At 33.2% G+C, this 13,949-nt stretch overlaps 3 protein-coding genes across 3 annotated transcripts; all 3 read right to left on the reverse strand.

Annotated features, from left to right (window-relative positions):
- Nucleotides 1-1,497: 1,497 nt before the first annotated feature.
- On the reverse strand, nt 1,498-3,203 carry LOC108840553 (indole glucosinolate O-methyltransferase 1). Its single transcript, XM_018613394.2, has 4 exons — nt 2,668-3,203; nt 2,224-2,534; nt 2,094-2,158; nt 1,498-2,006 (listed from the first exon to the last, which is right to left on the reverse strand). Exons 1-4 carry the CDS (start codon nt 3,135-3,137, stop codon nt 1,707-1,709), a joined length of 1,146 nt encoding a protein of 381 aa, XP_018468896.1. The 5' UTR covers nt 3,138-3,203; the 3' UTR covers nt 1,498-1,706.
- Nucleotides 3,204-4,921: 1,718 nt separating this feature from the next.
- LOC108840381 (protein disulfide isomerase-like 1-2) lies at nt 4,922-7,939 on the reverse strand. Its single transcript, XM_018613215.2, has 10 exons — nt 7,713-7,939; nt 7,590-7,620; nt 6,935-7,222; nt 6,466-6,654; nt 6,233-6,358; nt 5,982-6,119; nt 5,773-5,892; nt 5,556-5,673; nt 5,358-5,470; nt 4,922-5,270 (listed from the first exon to the last, which is right to left on the reverse strand). The coding sequence occupies exons 1-10, from the start codon at nt 7,883-7,885 to the stop codon at nt 5,031-5,033; spliced, it is 1,536 nt and encodes a 511-aa protein (XP_018468717.1). The 5' UTR covers nt 7,886-7,939; the 3' UTR covers nt 4,922-5,030.
- Nucleotides 7,940-11,243: 3,304 nt separating this feature from the next.
- LOC130503793 (iso-A82775C biosynthesis cluster protein B-like) lies at nt 11,244-11,999 on the reverse strand. Its single transcript, XM_056998357.1, has one exon. The coding sequence runs from the start codon at nt 11,997-11,999 to the stop codon at nt 11,244-11,246; it is 756 nt and encodes a 251-aa protein (XP_056854337.1).
- Between the last annotated feature and the right edge of the window lie 1,950 nt (nt 12,000-13,949).

The raw sequence follows: 13,949 nt of genomic DNA on the forward strand, positions 1-13,949 counted from the left end.
TTATTGTATTGATCTAAATATGATAAATTTATAAATTATTTTCATAAATATAAAATATGTATGCTAAAAATATAATATGACGACATAACAAGTACTTGACATTCTAAAATTATATAATGCATGTATTAATTGACATATCTTTCACTTTTATACATATAATAATATATTATCTAAATAAATAAACGTAAAAAAATATTGGTAAAACCAAATTCAGCTTTGAAGGACAGCTTTGAAGGACGGCATGTTAGAAATGAGCATAAATTTCATACAAAATAATTTTAAAATATGTTACTTCATGCATATATTAATTTGAAATAGTTACGTAAATATTTAAATATAGTATTAACATTAAAATTGGATACCACTAATGATTTGATCTACATCCGCATAAACAGCTACCAAATCCTACGACACCATAAAACATGTCTCATGACGACGTTTCAAAACACAAACCATGTTCCCAGTTCCCCCGACGACGTTTCTGAATATGAACTCTAGTCATAAAATCAACGACACTCTTAGCACAAACCCAACAAGAGTTGACGATGCTTATCCTTAGCACGAACCAGGGCAGAAGCTACATGGACTAAGGGTGTGACAGTTGCGCACCATAACATTTTCAGATGTAGTGTAATTCTTATAAAATTTGAGTGATGCCTTCCCCTGCCCCCTGTTTATATATTATGCTTCTGTTAATAGTTTTGATTTTTGCCCCAGATAAAAATCATTTCTAGAATGGCCACTGGCACGAATCCAGCAAAGCCAACGATGCTCTATGGCACGACTTATCGAAAACCTATGAATTTCTAAGCAAAGATCCAAAAAGTGTTCGGAACACTACACTAAGCAGTCTAAGCCTCAGAAGTTTTATTTATAATCTGAACCGAACCGTAATACGGTCGAAATTAGTTAATTCGGTTCAAAAATCTCTTATAATTTGGATATAATTTATTTACGCAAAGATCCAAAAGCGGTCGAGTTACGACAACCTGGCACTACCTAGAAGTTAGAACTAGAACTTAAAAACAGGCCGAGTGATTAGTTTCCTGAGCTAATGTCGAGACCAAACCCAGAAGCAAAAGAAATAGGCAATGACTACTACAATAGTTCAAGCGACCAAGGTAGCGCCAAGTGGCACTGGGAAGACAAGCAACAGCTTGTTGCGCTTTTGTTCAAGGCCAGGCCTAACTCAGGTAGATGGTGTGCCATTAGTTCTTGTCATTGGTAGGAAACGTGAAGTAGATCACACATCAGTAAACACATGTTGTCAAGGTTCTCAGTTGACACTTAGTGACATGCATTAAGACGCGTGTAGGTGTAGTCAAATAGAACTCAAAGTCAAAGCTAACGAAGACTGCATACGTCGACCTCTCCACTTCCTTCTTTCACCAGAGAAGTTAAGACAGTAAATGGTTGTATTAACACAGGTATGCATGTTCTATTTAGTATTATATGTGTAATCGATTTTTAAGTGACATCATTGTAAAAACCTTCGAAAAAGAAACTAAAATAAGATTATTTCTGTGTTCCTTGTCTAAAAACATTTCTAAAAGGAAACAATCTCTCAACTACAAACACAAACTGAAAAGGAAATTGAGCAAGCCAACACCATAAAACTGTATTACATGCAACAAAATCATTAAAATAAGCACCAATCCTCATCATGTATTCAGTTTTCCCGTCATTTGTTTTCGTAGATTCCAAATCTATTTCTGGAATTCGATAACAGAATATGAATGGACACCACAAACAACTTCACACCGAAGAAAACCTGAACCAAATGCTAAATTCTCCAACTGCAAAAATGATCTCTCTTTACCACCTGAGCATTGTGTTAGCATCAACATGTCCATACCAAACATGTAGTTAGAGGAAAAGTCACCACTCTTTGGTTCTGATGGTGTAATCAAATCTACAATGATCACTTTTCCATTTTCCGGTAGGCTCTTCCAACAATTTTTTAGAAGCTTCATACAAAGTTCGTCCGTCCAATCATGTAGTATCCACTATCAACAAATTAACCACATTATATTAGAGATATTAGACTAGCAAAACTCAAAGATATCAAGTTTTATATTCATATACATACTTACTTTCATAAATACTGCATCTCCTTTTGGAACTTCTATAAACATGTCTCCAGAGACATGCTCCACTCCTATAATTAGAAAAATTAAACAAAAACAAATACATTTTCGAGAGGCACTTATGTAGTTTTTGTACCTGGATAAGATGGTGCATTAGCTAAAACCGGAGGTAAGTCAAAATTAATTCCCTTAATATGAGGATACTTGGAAGTGACTAGACCTAATGTAGTCCCATTTCCTCCTCCAACATCCACCAAAGTGTTAACATCTTTAAATCCTTTGTAAACTTCTAGAACCTTCTTTAAAATCATGGTTGAAGGTTCTGACATGGCACGATCAAACATTTCAGCAAATTGTCTATCCGAATTAATGTATTCAAAAATTTGCATGCCGTGGGCAGAGCTAAATGCATCTCTTCCTTCTAATATCACATCTTTAAGATTTGTCCTGTGAATAAAGGAAAAGATAATAATATACATCTGTTCATTTATGATTGGTTTATAAAGAACATTCGTTGTAAGTAATGGTGAGGACCGAACCAACTCGTATTAACTCATTTACAGAATAATAAAGTACGTACCAACTCTTGAAAAACACTTCGGTGTGGAGCAACGTAAACAGAGAAACAAGAGAACCAGAACCGTCACTATCTTTCAAGAAATACTTGCAAACCGGTTCCGTTGCATATACCATCTCCATCTTTCCGGTTCGACCGTTTTCTTTGCCTTCTAGCATACGGCACTTCAAAATAGATTGGCTGACGAGTAACCGCAGCATCCTGTCAAGCAACACTGGCGCCTCCGGGTTGGTGGGTTTGGTTGGGAGACTACGGGCTATCTCATACGGTGAGAGCCACACGTCGTTGCCTGCTGCAGCGATCGTGTCGATGACACCAAGCTCCAAGGCGGCTTTGAGAACCATGGGGAAAGCCACTGTATTGACGATACTCTCCGCTTGCAAACTCACCATTTTGTCGTCGACTTCTTGCTCTTCTTTGGTTAAAACCGGCTTAGAGTAAGTGAGTAAGGGGTCTTGAAGATGGTTTGGCATTATTGTTAGTGGTTATAAGATTGAAAGAAGAGTTTGTGTTTGTTTGTGAGTGTGGTTGTAACGTTCATACTTATTGCTATTTATAGGGAAAAGGAACAGAAGCCAAAGCCAACTGTTTTAAGTTTTGATTTGATGACCAACTGGCTCCACCCGACGACGAGGTATGGCCAATATTTTTTTTTTTGTTGGAGATTCTCGAGACGATAACATATCTATGCATACTCATTTGTTTTTTGGTTTTATTTTAGAACATTACATACTCATTTGTTTAAGAATGAAATGACAAGCTTTGATGTTAATGGAACCATAGAGTGGAGTCTTGACCATCGCCAAAGAGGAGAAGGGAATTTTCTTAGCTAATTCCATAACTTTACCTAATTTATTTTTGTACCGAAAGTTTATTGAAACAAATAACAGGAAATTAAAATCTTAAAATTCTATAAATTTTGAGAACTAATCCATTTTTGTTACAGAAAATAAATCCATTTTTATTTTTATTTTAAATTACTTTTAAAGTTACGTAATTTATATACATTATAGAATTCAACCAAAGATGATCTCCAAATTCCAACCGGAGGGCTAATAATGGAGAATATAATGGAATGACTATATATATTTATAAGTCCCATTTGAAACTTCTAATATATATATTTTTAAATCATTTAAAGAAACGAAAAAATGATGACGACACACAAGAGTATATGTAAAATGGGTGGTGAATCGTGATCATACAATATTTTTCTAATCATTCACGTACTAGCTGTTCCACGACAAACACGTGAATCACGATACCACTTTAAGCTATAAAGGAACTTTTTTTTTTGAAAAAAAAAAAAATAATTATAATTATTTTGAATTACTGAAACATTGATTTTAGAAGATTTGGTGTGAACTATATAATTATAGAGTCTTGTCAGTTGACAGTCGTCAGTACATTGCATCTCAGCAGTGTCATACAAAATCTTGTGGGATTAGTTGTCTTTTAGTTAAGTGGAAATAAGCTGAAAAAATAGTTTTCTACAAAGTAAAAATATAAGAAAAGGATGTAAAATGTTTTCCGTAGGTATTAATGATCGATCTTCCACTTTTTTTTTATGATTGTGCTAAACTGCTAATGCTACTAGTATTATTAGCTAAGATCATTTCCAATGATTTTTTACGTTTACTTTAAAGTAGGTCTCTGTAGTAAAAATGCAATATGTTACAATGTATTCTTTTAAATTAGTAGTCTCTATATATAAAGTAAAGAATAGAATAATGTTATTTTTCTTCTATAAATTAAGGGAAAAAAATATCAATTCCTATTAGTGGATTGAGTAATTTTATCTTTTTTATTAACACTCAGCAATTTTATCTCTAAATGTTATTATAAAGTTAAAAATAATGCTGGGTTGAAAATGCTATATAATAGGTCCCCGTGTTGTATAAAAATACAATTATTATTTCTATGCACTACGCAGCAGACTTCTTCATCTTTTCTGTTCATTTCGTTTTTTCTTTTTTTGCTAACTGTAACTGATAAATTTCTCATCAAAGCATCTCATAAGTTATATTAATATAGTAATATAAAAATTATTTTAAATAAAACAAATCTCATACAAGTTTCTAAACCACTCTTTAAGAGAGAAACTTCTCTAATTTCTCTTCATCTTTCTATATTTATATTTATATCATCAATTTTAATTGTGAGAGACTTCAAAACTACTGATTAAATATTCATAGTAGGTTTTTTGATCGAAACTTTTGTTACTAGTTAGTACTTAGTTCCAATGACAGAAAGAGAAAGCAGAAAAAACTATAATTGTTTTTTATTTTATAAGAAAAAACTTTGATGGATATATAGGGAGAATAAGAATAAAGTTCCTACTCAAATTTCAAAAACGAACAAGTCTTTTACAGCTCGTCCTTTGTGGCCGATGCATCAGTCTTCTTAGGTTCCTCAATTTTAGTACTAGTAGTAGTCTCTTCACCATGAGAAGTTGTTGACTTGTTCTTCTCAATGAAGCTTATGAAGTCTTCCTTTGTCCTGTCTCCTTCATACGCTACAACGTTTCCACTCACTGATCTGAAGTAAATGGTTGGGAAGCCTTTCACATCGAAGGGTTCGCTTGGGATATCATTTGCGGTTGCGTCCTGCAAACCAACATGTATTTGTGTTTAGGACAAGTCAAAGTGGAGATAACATGTAGAACAACAAGAAGAAGCATAAATCAAGCTTACTAGTTTTGCTATGATCACACTTGGGTCGTTCTGGAAGGCCAAAGCAACTTCGTCCAAGATTGGGGCAATTTTTTTGCAATGTCCACACCATGGTGCATAGAACTCAATCAAGACTAAGATATAAAAATGAATCTTTGTATCAGTTTTTGTTTTGCAAGAACTACAAAAAAAGTCTAGTAGAGTTATAAATGTGCTCACCATTCTTTCCAGACTTGAGCACTATGTCGTCAAGGGTCTCAGCTACAACAACCTTCACTGGTTCGTTGTTCTCAGCTGGAATAGGTTGAGATTTTTTGAAGACAGCAACCTTCCCGTCCTGAAGAAAACGCGTTATATATTTACGTTAGTATATTGATTCTTTTTAGCTATTATGCATAAAACTCATAAGAATGTGTGTAAAGAGAATGAAACAAACCTTGAAGTCCTTCATCCATGATTCAATCTCGTCAACCACAACGTTAGCTTTCAAGTACTTCATGCTATCAGGAGTCTGGATAATGACAAGGGGAACTTGGCTCTCTTCCAGTCCAAAGTACTGTTAAACCAAAGAACAAACTATGCTTAGTAATGCATAACTTATAGCACAAGAAAATAGTTGAGAGAGAAAAATAATATAATAGTAACCTCCAAGGCGTCTTTGCCGCCCTCAGCATCACCAACTAGGAAGGAAAGACCTTGTCCTTTGTAAGAGGTAGCAACTTCTCGGTACTTTGATTTTAGAGATTCAGCTGATTCTCCAGTGAAGTTAATAAACATCATTACCTGAATTTCAAATTATTACTACAACCCATCAAAACCAAAAAGATCATACAATACTAAACATTTAAGAGTAATGTCGAAAGCTAGAACCAAACACACATGCATGTAACAAGTACCTTAGTGGCAGAGCTGTCAAAGAATGAGGCAACATATGGGCGGTTGCTTGGATCACTGTCAAAGACGGTGACAAGTGGAATGCTTGACTCTTTGATAAACTTCTCTAAAGCTTCCCCATTGAAATCCTATATTGAAGATTCAATATAGATAAATTTGTGAGCAAGTTGATAAAATTAAGCAACCTGTAACGTTACTCATTGATGTAACTTACAACATAAGTTTCTCTTTGTACCTTGGAATCAACAAACAGTTCATCAAAAGGCTTGAATAGCCTCACGAGAGGTCCTGCCACAGATGAGTCTCCACGAGGAAGAAGCTTGGCATCCAAAGTGTGTGCAAAATCATAGTCACCGCGCAGTTTCTCAGCAAGGGCCATGAAAGAATCATACTCCTCACCGGATAACTTAGGGAACACGCCAACCTAAGACAACATAAATAGACAATTAGTTGGCTGCAAACAGAGCCGGTTTTGGACATATCAAGATGAAAAATACATTTATAACTCCCAAAATATTAGTGCTTAATAATTACATATTATTCGGTTCCAAGTTAATCAAAAACATATTTGAATTGATTATTTAGTAATTGTTTCAATCCCTATATCTCATGCAGTACTTGATAAAACATGATAAAACAACAGCATCCGTAAAAAATACTTCATAAAACATCCTTAAAAATGGAATAAAATAAGAGGCACTTACAGCAACGACATTCTTTTCACCGACAACCTCAGCAGCATCAGCTACTGCCTTAATCTCAGCTGAAGCAGGACCACTTTGCTTCTTCACATAAGAGACAATACCATCAGCTTCGCGAGGTCCGTTGTAATCTTGAATTGACTTTCCTCCATTTCTCAGAATCTTGATAGTGGGGAAGCCCTGAATCTTGTACTCGTTTGCAATGCCTTTGTTTGACTCCTCACTAGCATCAATCTTGGCTAGAATAAGGGGAGGGCTATGGCTGCTCAACTCCGATGCAGCCTTCTCGTACTGTTATCAAATATCACGAACGTTAGTCATCAATCTAGCCATATACCATTAATGATTGGTGATCGAAAATGTTAGTCAATATATTCATAAATTTGAATATAGTCAGATCATAATTTTTACTGAAATGATTTGTGAATACGAGATTTAATAATTTAAAAATAACTATTATCTAATAATATATTTAATCAGTATATTTGTTAGTAAATAGTATATTATAAATAATGTTAAAAGATCTATTGTCAAAAAAAAAGATCTTACAGATATTAAGATTATAAAAAATATATAAAATTTAATTACATATAAATACTAACAATAGTTTTAATATAGACTGGGTTTTTTCAATATTTAAAAGCCAATATATTATTACCTCAGGAGCAAGACTCTTGCAGTGGCCGCACCTAAAAGAATAGTGAAACATATGGTTACAAAATGAAACATAGGGTTTCGATACACGATCTATGTCAACAGTTCAAATAGGTACAGATCTTACCATGGGGCGTAGAACTCAACGACGATGAAATCGTGCTTGTTGACGGTTTCGGTGAAGTTAGAGTGGTCTAGAGTCAAGACGAACTCCTTCGTCTCCGTCTCTTCGCTTCTTATAGACGAAGCGAACAGAGATAAGACCAGGATCGAAAACAACGCGAAACCCTTAAACGCCATTATCGTTTTCTTTTCTGCCTCTCTACTGTACCAACGTTTGTATGAATGTTATGCTTGTGTCTGAACGAGAACATGTATATATAGCTCTAGTCATTAACGAAATTACACGAAAATACTGGATTCTAAATGGTCACAAATACACGCGTCAAGTTTTGATTGGGTACACTTAGTCATTGGATTTTAGTTACTCTTTTCTTATTTTTGTAAAAGAGGATTTTAATTACTTTAGAAGGATTTTGTTTTAATTGACTCTTGACCACAGAACGAAAGACTATTTAATATTTCGTTATTTACTTCTTTAAACAGCAGTGAAAATCATATAAATGAGGATTTGACAAAATCTTGTAAGAAGATATGGCCGTTTCTGATTAATAACTTCATTGTCCATTTTGGTAAGAATGGGTCAACATTCAAAATCAATTGAAGTTTGTAAATGACTGACTAAATATGTAGAAAATGTAGATGGAGGTTTGATTTTGATAATTTTTAAATGGCATTATTACTGAAGGTTTTGAAGTTAAATTTTATACTACAATTTTTTATTAAATTATTTTAAGTTTTGGAATGTTTAGTTAAAATGTCTCCTACCAAAAAAAATGTCAATATATCATAATTATGACAACAGATCAGTAAATCATGTCTAACACATCTACATAGTTTATTTTCATGTTTTCAATATTGTATGTTTCATAATGGCAAAATGATCTCTATACTTAATAATACTATTACACTTAGTTTTATGTTTAAATTGTTGTCATTGTGTTCTAAGACAAAAGTGAGTGACAGTTTATAACATATAGATCTAACTTGTAATGAACCAAATAACATCTAATCTTAATGGATTTCATCCGGTTGATTCATACTCTTTTCTTGTAAAAAAAAAATCACAGAAATGTGTATATTAATAATTAAACAATAAGCTACATAATTTTTGTATGTGAGTACTAAGGACAACCTTGTACAAGTTCATTGTGAATGAAAATTCTTTGATTTATTTACGAATATTTATGTAGATAATATAGTTTAAGAATCGATGTTTCTTCATTTCACATTCTCAATTAATTTCTTATAATCCGATGTATGTCATTTAACTGTTTTTTTAGCAAGTCATTTGACTACTAAGAACCTGTTATTATAGTTCATGACATCGATTTTGCTTCTATTCTCATTTTCATGAATTTTCTTTTGTCATTAGATTGCTAAGAATTGTATTGTAACTTGGTTCTGCAATTAAATGTATTGTGGATGTGTTTTCAGTCAGCATGGAATCTTCCACGTTTAAGAAAAGGTTAAAGCATCCTTTATTTGTTAATCCTGGAAAGTTAAAAGAAGCTAAAAACTATTATATAGAAACCCGGCCACAGCGATTTAACATCCTTACTGCTGGGGCGCTGGACCCCTTCGGGGGATATTTGGGAAAGTGGCTGCCCAGACACCAGAGATATCAAAAAAAAAAAAAAAACTATTATATAGAAGCTTTTGTAGTAGTTAAAAAGAAAAACTTTTTATTTTCTCCCTGTGTCGAGCTATTTTTAGCTGACACTACTCTTGTCATTTCTGAAGGAATAAAAGATTCATCAAGGTATTTTTTTTTCTTTTCCATAATTTTTGTTATCTGCTTTTGTTTAATTTAATCACTATAAATCTTTGATAATAACCTTGAAATATAATTTAGACGTGAGAATGCACTAGATTACTCATGATTGATCTCGATTGAAGAAGCTAGAGGAATTCAACATAAAATATTAGATTTGTATGGTTATATATGGGCTCTTTCTCAGACTAAGGCAAACAACATTTGTAAAATGGCAAGTATTAAATCATTTTGTAGTTAAGTTTTTAATTTCGATAAATCAACAAAACAATTCATTTGTTTGACTCTCTATGCATTCACCCCAAAACACTGAGTTGGATAAAACAAGATTCTCACACACCAACTTATGTACAAGAATTGAACGTTTCAACTAAACTCAAAGAGGGTATAGTGTCATTTTGAACTAATCTAGATTGATATCACTGATGCATGTCAATATCTCTCTTTATCCTTAGAAATACAAAAAGTTCATTAAAACGTGTAATGACCATGTCAATAACCGAAGTCAAGATTTCAAGACCATTCTGCTTCCGTACCATGGTTTTACTTCTGTCATGCAATATATGATTAATATAAGTTTGTTTTGCTTGTGTATTTAAATTATGTATATGCTTCATTCTGTTTTAATTTCACTTGTGTTTTTGTGTTATTAGGTGTATCGTTACATGGTCGTAATCCGTTGGACTAATTTGATAATTCGATTCAGGACAAAAGAGATTGAAAGAGAGTTTTATGATGCTTATGAGAGGTTGGATAAGATCCTTTTAAGGGTTCATTCAAATCAAATGTATTAATCTTGATTTTGACACTAATCCTCTTGACCATTGGAAACTCGGAGTAGAAAGTGTTGTGAAATTGATTCGGACAATTCTTTCCAAAATGGGATATAAGGAAAGGATGAACGATTCCATCAACACAGAACTCGTTCATTGGATCGATTTATCAGTGTGACATTTCTTATGACAGTTAGCCGGTGGTTTGTTTGGGTTTTATGTTTTGATTATTATATTTAATACATTAAATATTTACCGTTTTATGAGAACAATAGGTTTATGGTTTATCGATTATGATGTTAACTTATTGATTTTTATGTATTTCATTGGAAATCTAATCAATTTCGATTTAGAATCGGTATTATATATTTGGATCGGATTCAGTTCGGTTTTTCGTCATTAGGCTACAATAGACATTAGTGTACATTAATCATGACATGTTTAATCAAGCACAAGATGAGTCTCGCCAAGTAAGTCTAAGACATTCTATTTTTGAGATAGGATAACTCAATTCCCATAGGTATTTTGAACTTAATCATTTTATAGATTAACTTTGTGTCAAGCATATCTAAAGAATTATCTCGAATAACAAATATTTTTAATATATAATATATATGCATTTAAATTCATTAATAAAATAAATTTAGTCTAATAAATATTTTTAAAATATATAAATTGTAAAAAACACATACATATATTATATGATATAAACCAAAGAAAAGTGAAGTGAATTACATAGGGATAGAGTTTTGGTTGGGTAAGATCAGACCTCCACAAGAGGATCTAGACCGACCAGACTTATTAATATAATGATATTAGAAATATTAAAGACAATAAGTTAAATCCAAATAAACAATGGAAAAATCCGTTGTCTATCTATTAGCATTTTTCAAGTACAGAATATGAAAAAACAAGGATAGATTATTTAGTAGAGGGTCTTCAGGTGTTGAAAGGGCCAGGTTCAGGGGCTTGTATGCTTAAAATGCCGAAATCAAGTTTCGGCCAACCTGTTGAAGACAATCTGAGTTTCTCCACCATCGATGCTGGTGTTAACATTGATTTGGTCCTTGGAGTATACCTGACCCCAAAAGTTATAACCTTCCCATCCGGCAGCACCCTTGCGGTCGGACAATTTGAACCCTGTGGGTGTGCCGGCAATCAATTTAATACGACCATACGTGGCTTCAGGTACATTCTCTTCTCCAAGGTAGTTTGAAGTCCATTTCCACGAGAAGGTGACTGGTGCCCCGTCGTACAATCCTTGCGGAATATCAAGCCTGATCTTCTCGCCGTTTGGAGCATAGTTGGTGTCATAGAGTGTACCAGTGAACACAGCGCCGTGAAAGTGGTGCACACCCTTGGCTTTGTCTCCGAAGACTTGACTCGCGAACTTGCCCTCTGAGGACTCGGCGATGAGTACATGTCCGCTTTCTTCATCCAGATTTTTGGTGATTTGGATCTCAGGCTTTTTGGGCTCACGATGGTAGATCTCAATCATTTTGTCGGTGAACGACTCGGCCATGGTGTGTATAAGGGCGACTTCGGGGAATTCGACGATCTCGTTAAAGAGAATGACATCGCGGACGGAGCTCTCGAGGAAGTTGCCGACGGACTGCCAATGTCGCACCCAATCCTCCTTGCTATATGCGATACTGGCTCGTTTTAGAGAGTACACGGTGCCGACTAGTGGGATAAATTCGACTACGGAGTACGCGGCCTCTTCGAGATCGGTGAACCACTCAGACATGATGGCTTATATCTGTGTAAATGGATGATGTGTGAAAATTTCTACGTATGGGGATATCCTTTTAAAGGGCAAGAAGGTGATGACTCGATGAGTACGTACATGTTACATTTCTCCCATGTTCTGGTGAAGGCTTTTGCAAGGCTTTTCCAAAAGAAGCGGTCGGACATGATGGCTAGTGAAGGCTTTTGCAAGGAAGCACATTACATTTCTGATCCCATGTTGCGTAGAAGCGGTCGGCAGATTCCGTGGCGTAGAAGCATATTGTTACATTTCCATGTTCGGAAAAACTTCGGATCTTTCGGAAAAATCATCTTTTCTTTCACTTTTATGTAATTTCACAAGTTTTATTTGATGAATTTATCGATAAAATAAGAAGAAAGTGATGAAAACGAATGAAATTAGAGTAAAAAGGATGGCTATATGATGCTCAGAAAAATATTAGGTCAGAGAAGAGAGATGAAGAAGACGATGGCTAAATATGTTCCTTTTTTTTTTTTTTTTTGGTCAAATGGCTAAATATGTTCCTATCCTTCATTAAAGACAAAAAAATAATTAAATATGTTCCAATGACCACAGTTTCGAACCCTGGCACATAGCACGATTTGCCCACTCCTATTCCAACTGTGACAGGATATTTGATTGGACTAGTAAATGCAAATATTATATATATTCACGGATATACGGAGAAAGCCTAAATATTATAGCCGATTAATCGGCGTACATGGCATTTCTCCATCTTTTCGCGAAAGGAATATAAATAAAATAAGGTAAGCACGTGACACCAGCTGGAATTTTATAACCTAAGCACGTCATTTACGTTGCTCTGTCTTTTCAAGGATGGAATATTCCACGAAGACGCCTCGAAGGAAATATTCTACATATTTTAATAGTATAATTTTTTATTTTTCTTGAAACTGGATTTTAATAGTATAATTGACTTGCTAAATATGTATATTAGAAATAAAAAGGTCATAAATGCCTATTGATAAATATGTATATAAGAAATAAAAAGATTAATTTTATTTTTTTTCTAGACGAAAGCAACGATTGAACTGCGCATGTGTAACTAACTAGGTGTTTGGCCCCCCATGAAGCCAGCACTTTGGGAGGTCTAAGGCGAAGTTTAAAGAAAGTACATGAAACTAACTATTGTATAAACTCTATAAATTAATAATCTATAAATTAATATTTCTATAAATTAATATAATTTCATAGTCTTAAATTGATTTTTTGGTTCAATTAATATTTCGATAAATTAATAATTTCTATAAATTAATAAAAAATTATAGGTTTGGTGTAGTCCCAACATTATTAACTTATAGAGGTTTCACTGTAGAAAAACATTGTAACCACTATACCATAAACGATTTGTTGTATTTTGGGGTCCTAAATTTTATTTATTTTGGGGGAAACTAAGACAAATGCCTTTTCGATAACACCATAAGCACGGCTCTGTGATGAAGGCATAACTATCTAACTACTTTTTTATTAATAAATGTATTATTAGTTTATAAACCAGAAAATTAAATATTATCGTACATTTATAAACTCAATATTAAATTTAACATCAATTATTTATATATAATGCAATCATTCACTAAATCATATATATTTTTATTGTATGAAAAATAGAAATATGTAAAAATTATAGAAATCTCTTTATATACTATTTTGTTGTATTTTTAATTTTACTTTTTTATCAATTATCAAGATCTTCAGTTATACTTGTCAAAACATAGTTTCTAATTATCAAAACCACTAAATGATTCTTTTAATTTATAATTTTTTTGTCAGCAACTTAATTAGACTTTATTAATTTATTATTAAATTTCCTTTTTTCCTGATAAATATATATTTTCATAAATTATCTTACTGAAAGAATAACATTAATTTGAATAATCATACAATAAACATGATTTTTTATCAATTTTTTTCTTTTTTCTTTTTGTT

Source organism: Raphanus sativus, chromosome 2 (assembly GCF_000801105.2).
Source record: "Raphanus sativus cultivar WK10039 chromosome 2, ASM80110v3, whole genome shotgun sequence".
NCBI lineage: Eukaryota > Viridiplantae > Streptophyta > Magnoliopsida > Brassicales > Brassicaceae > Raphanus > Raphanus sativus.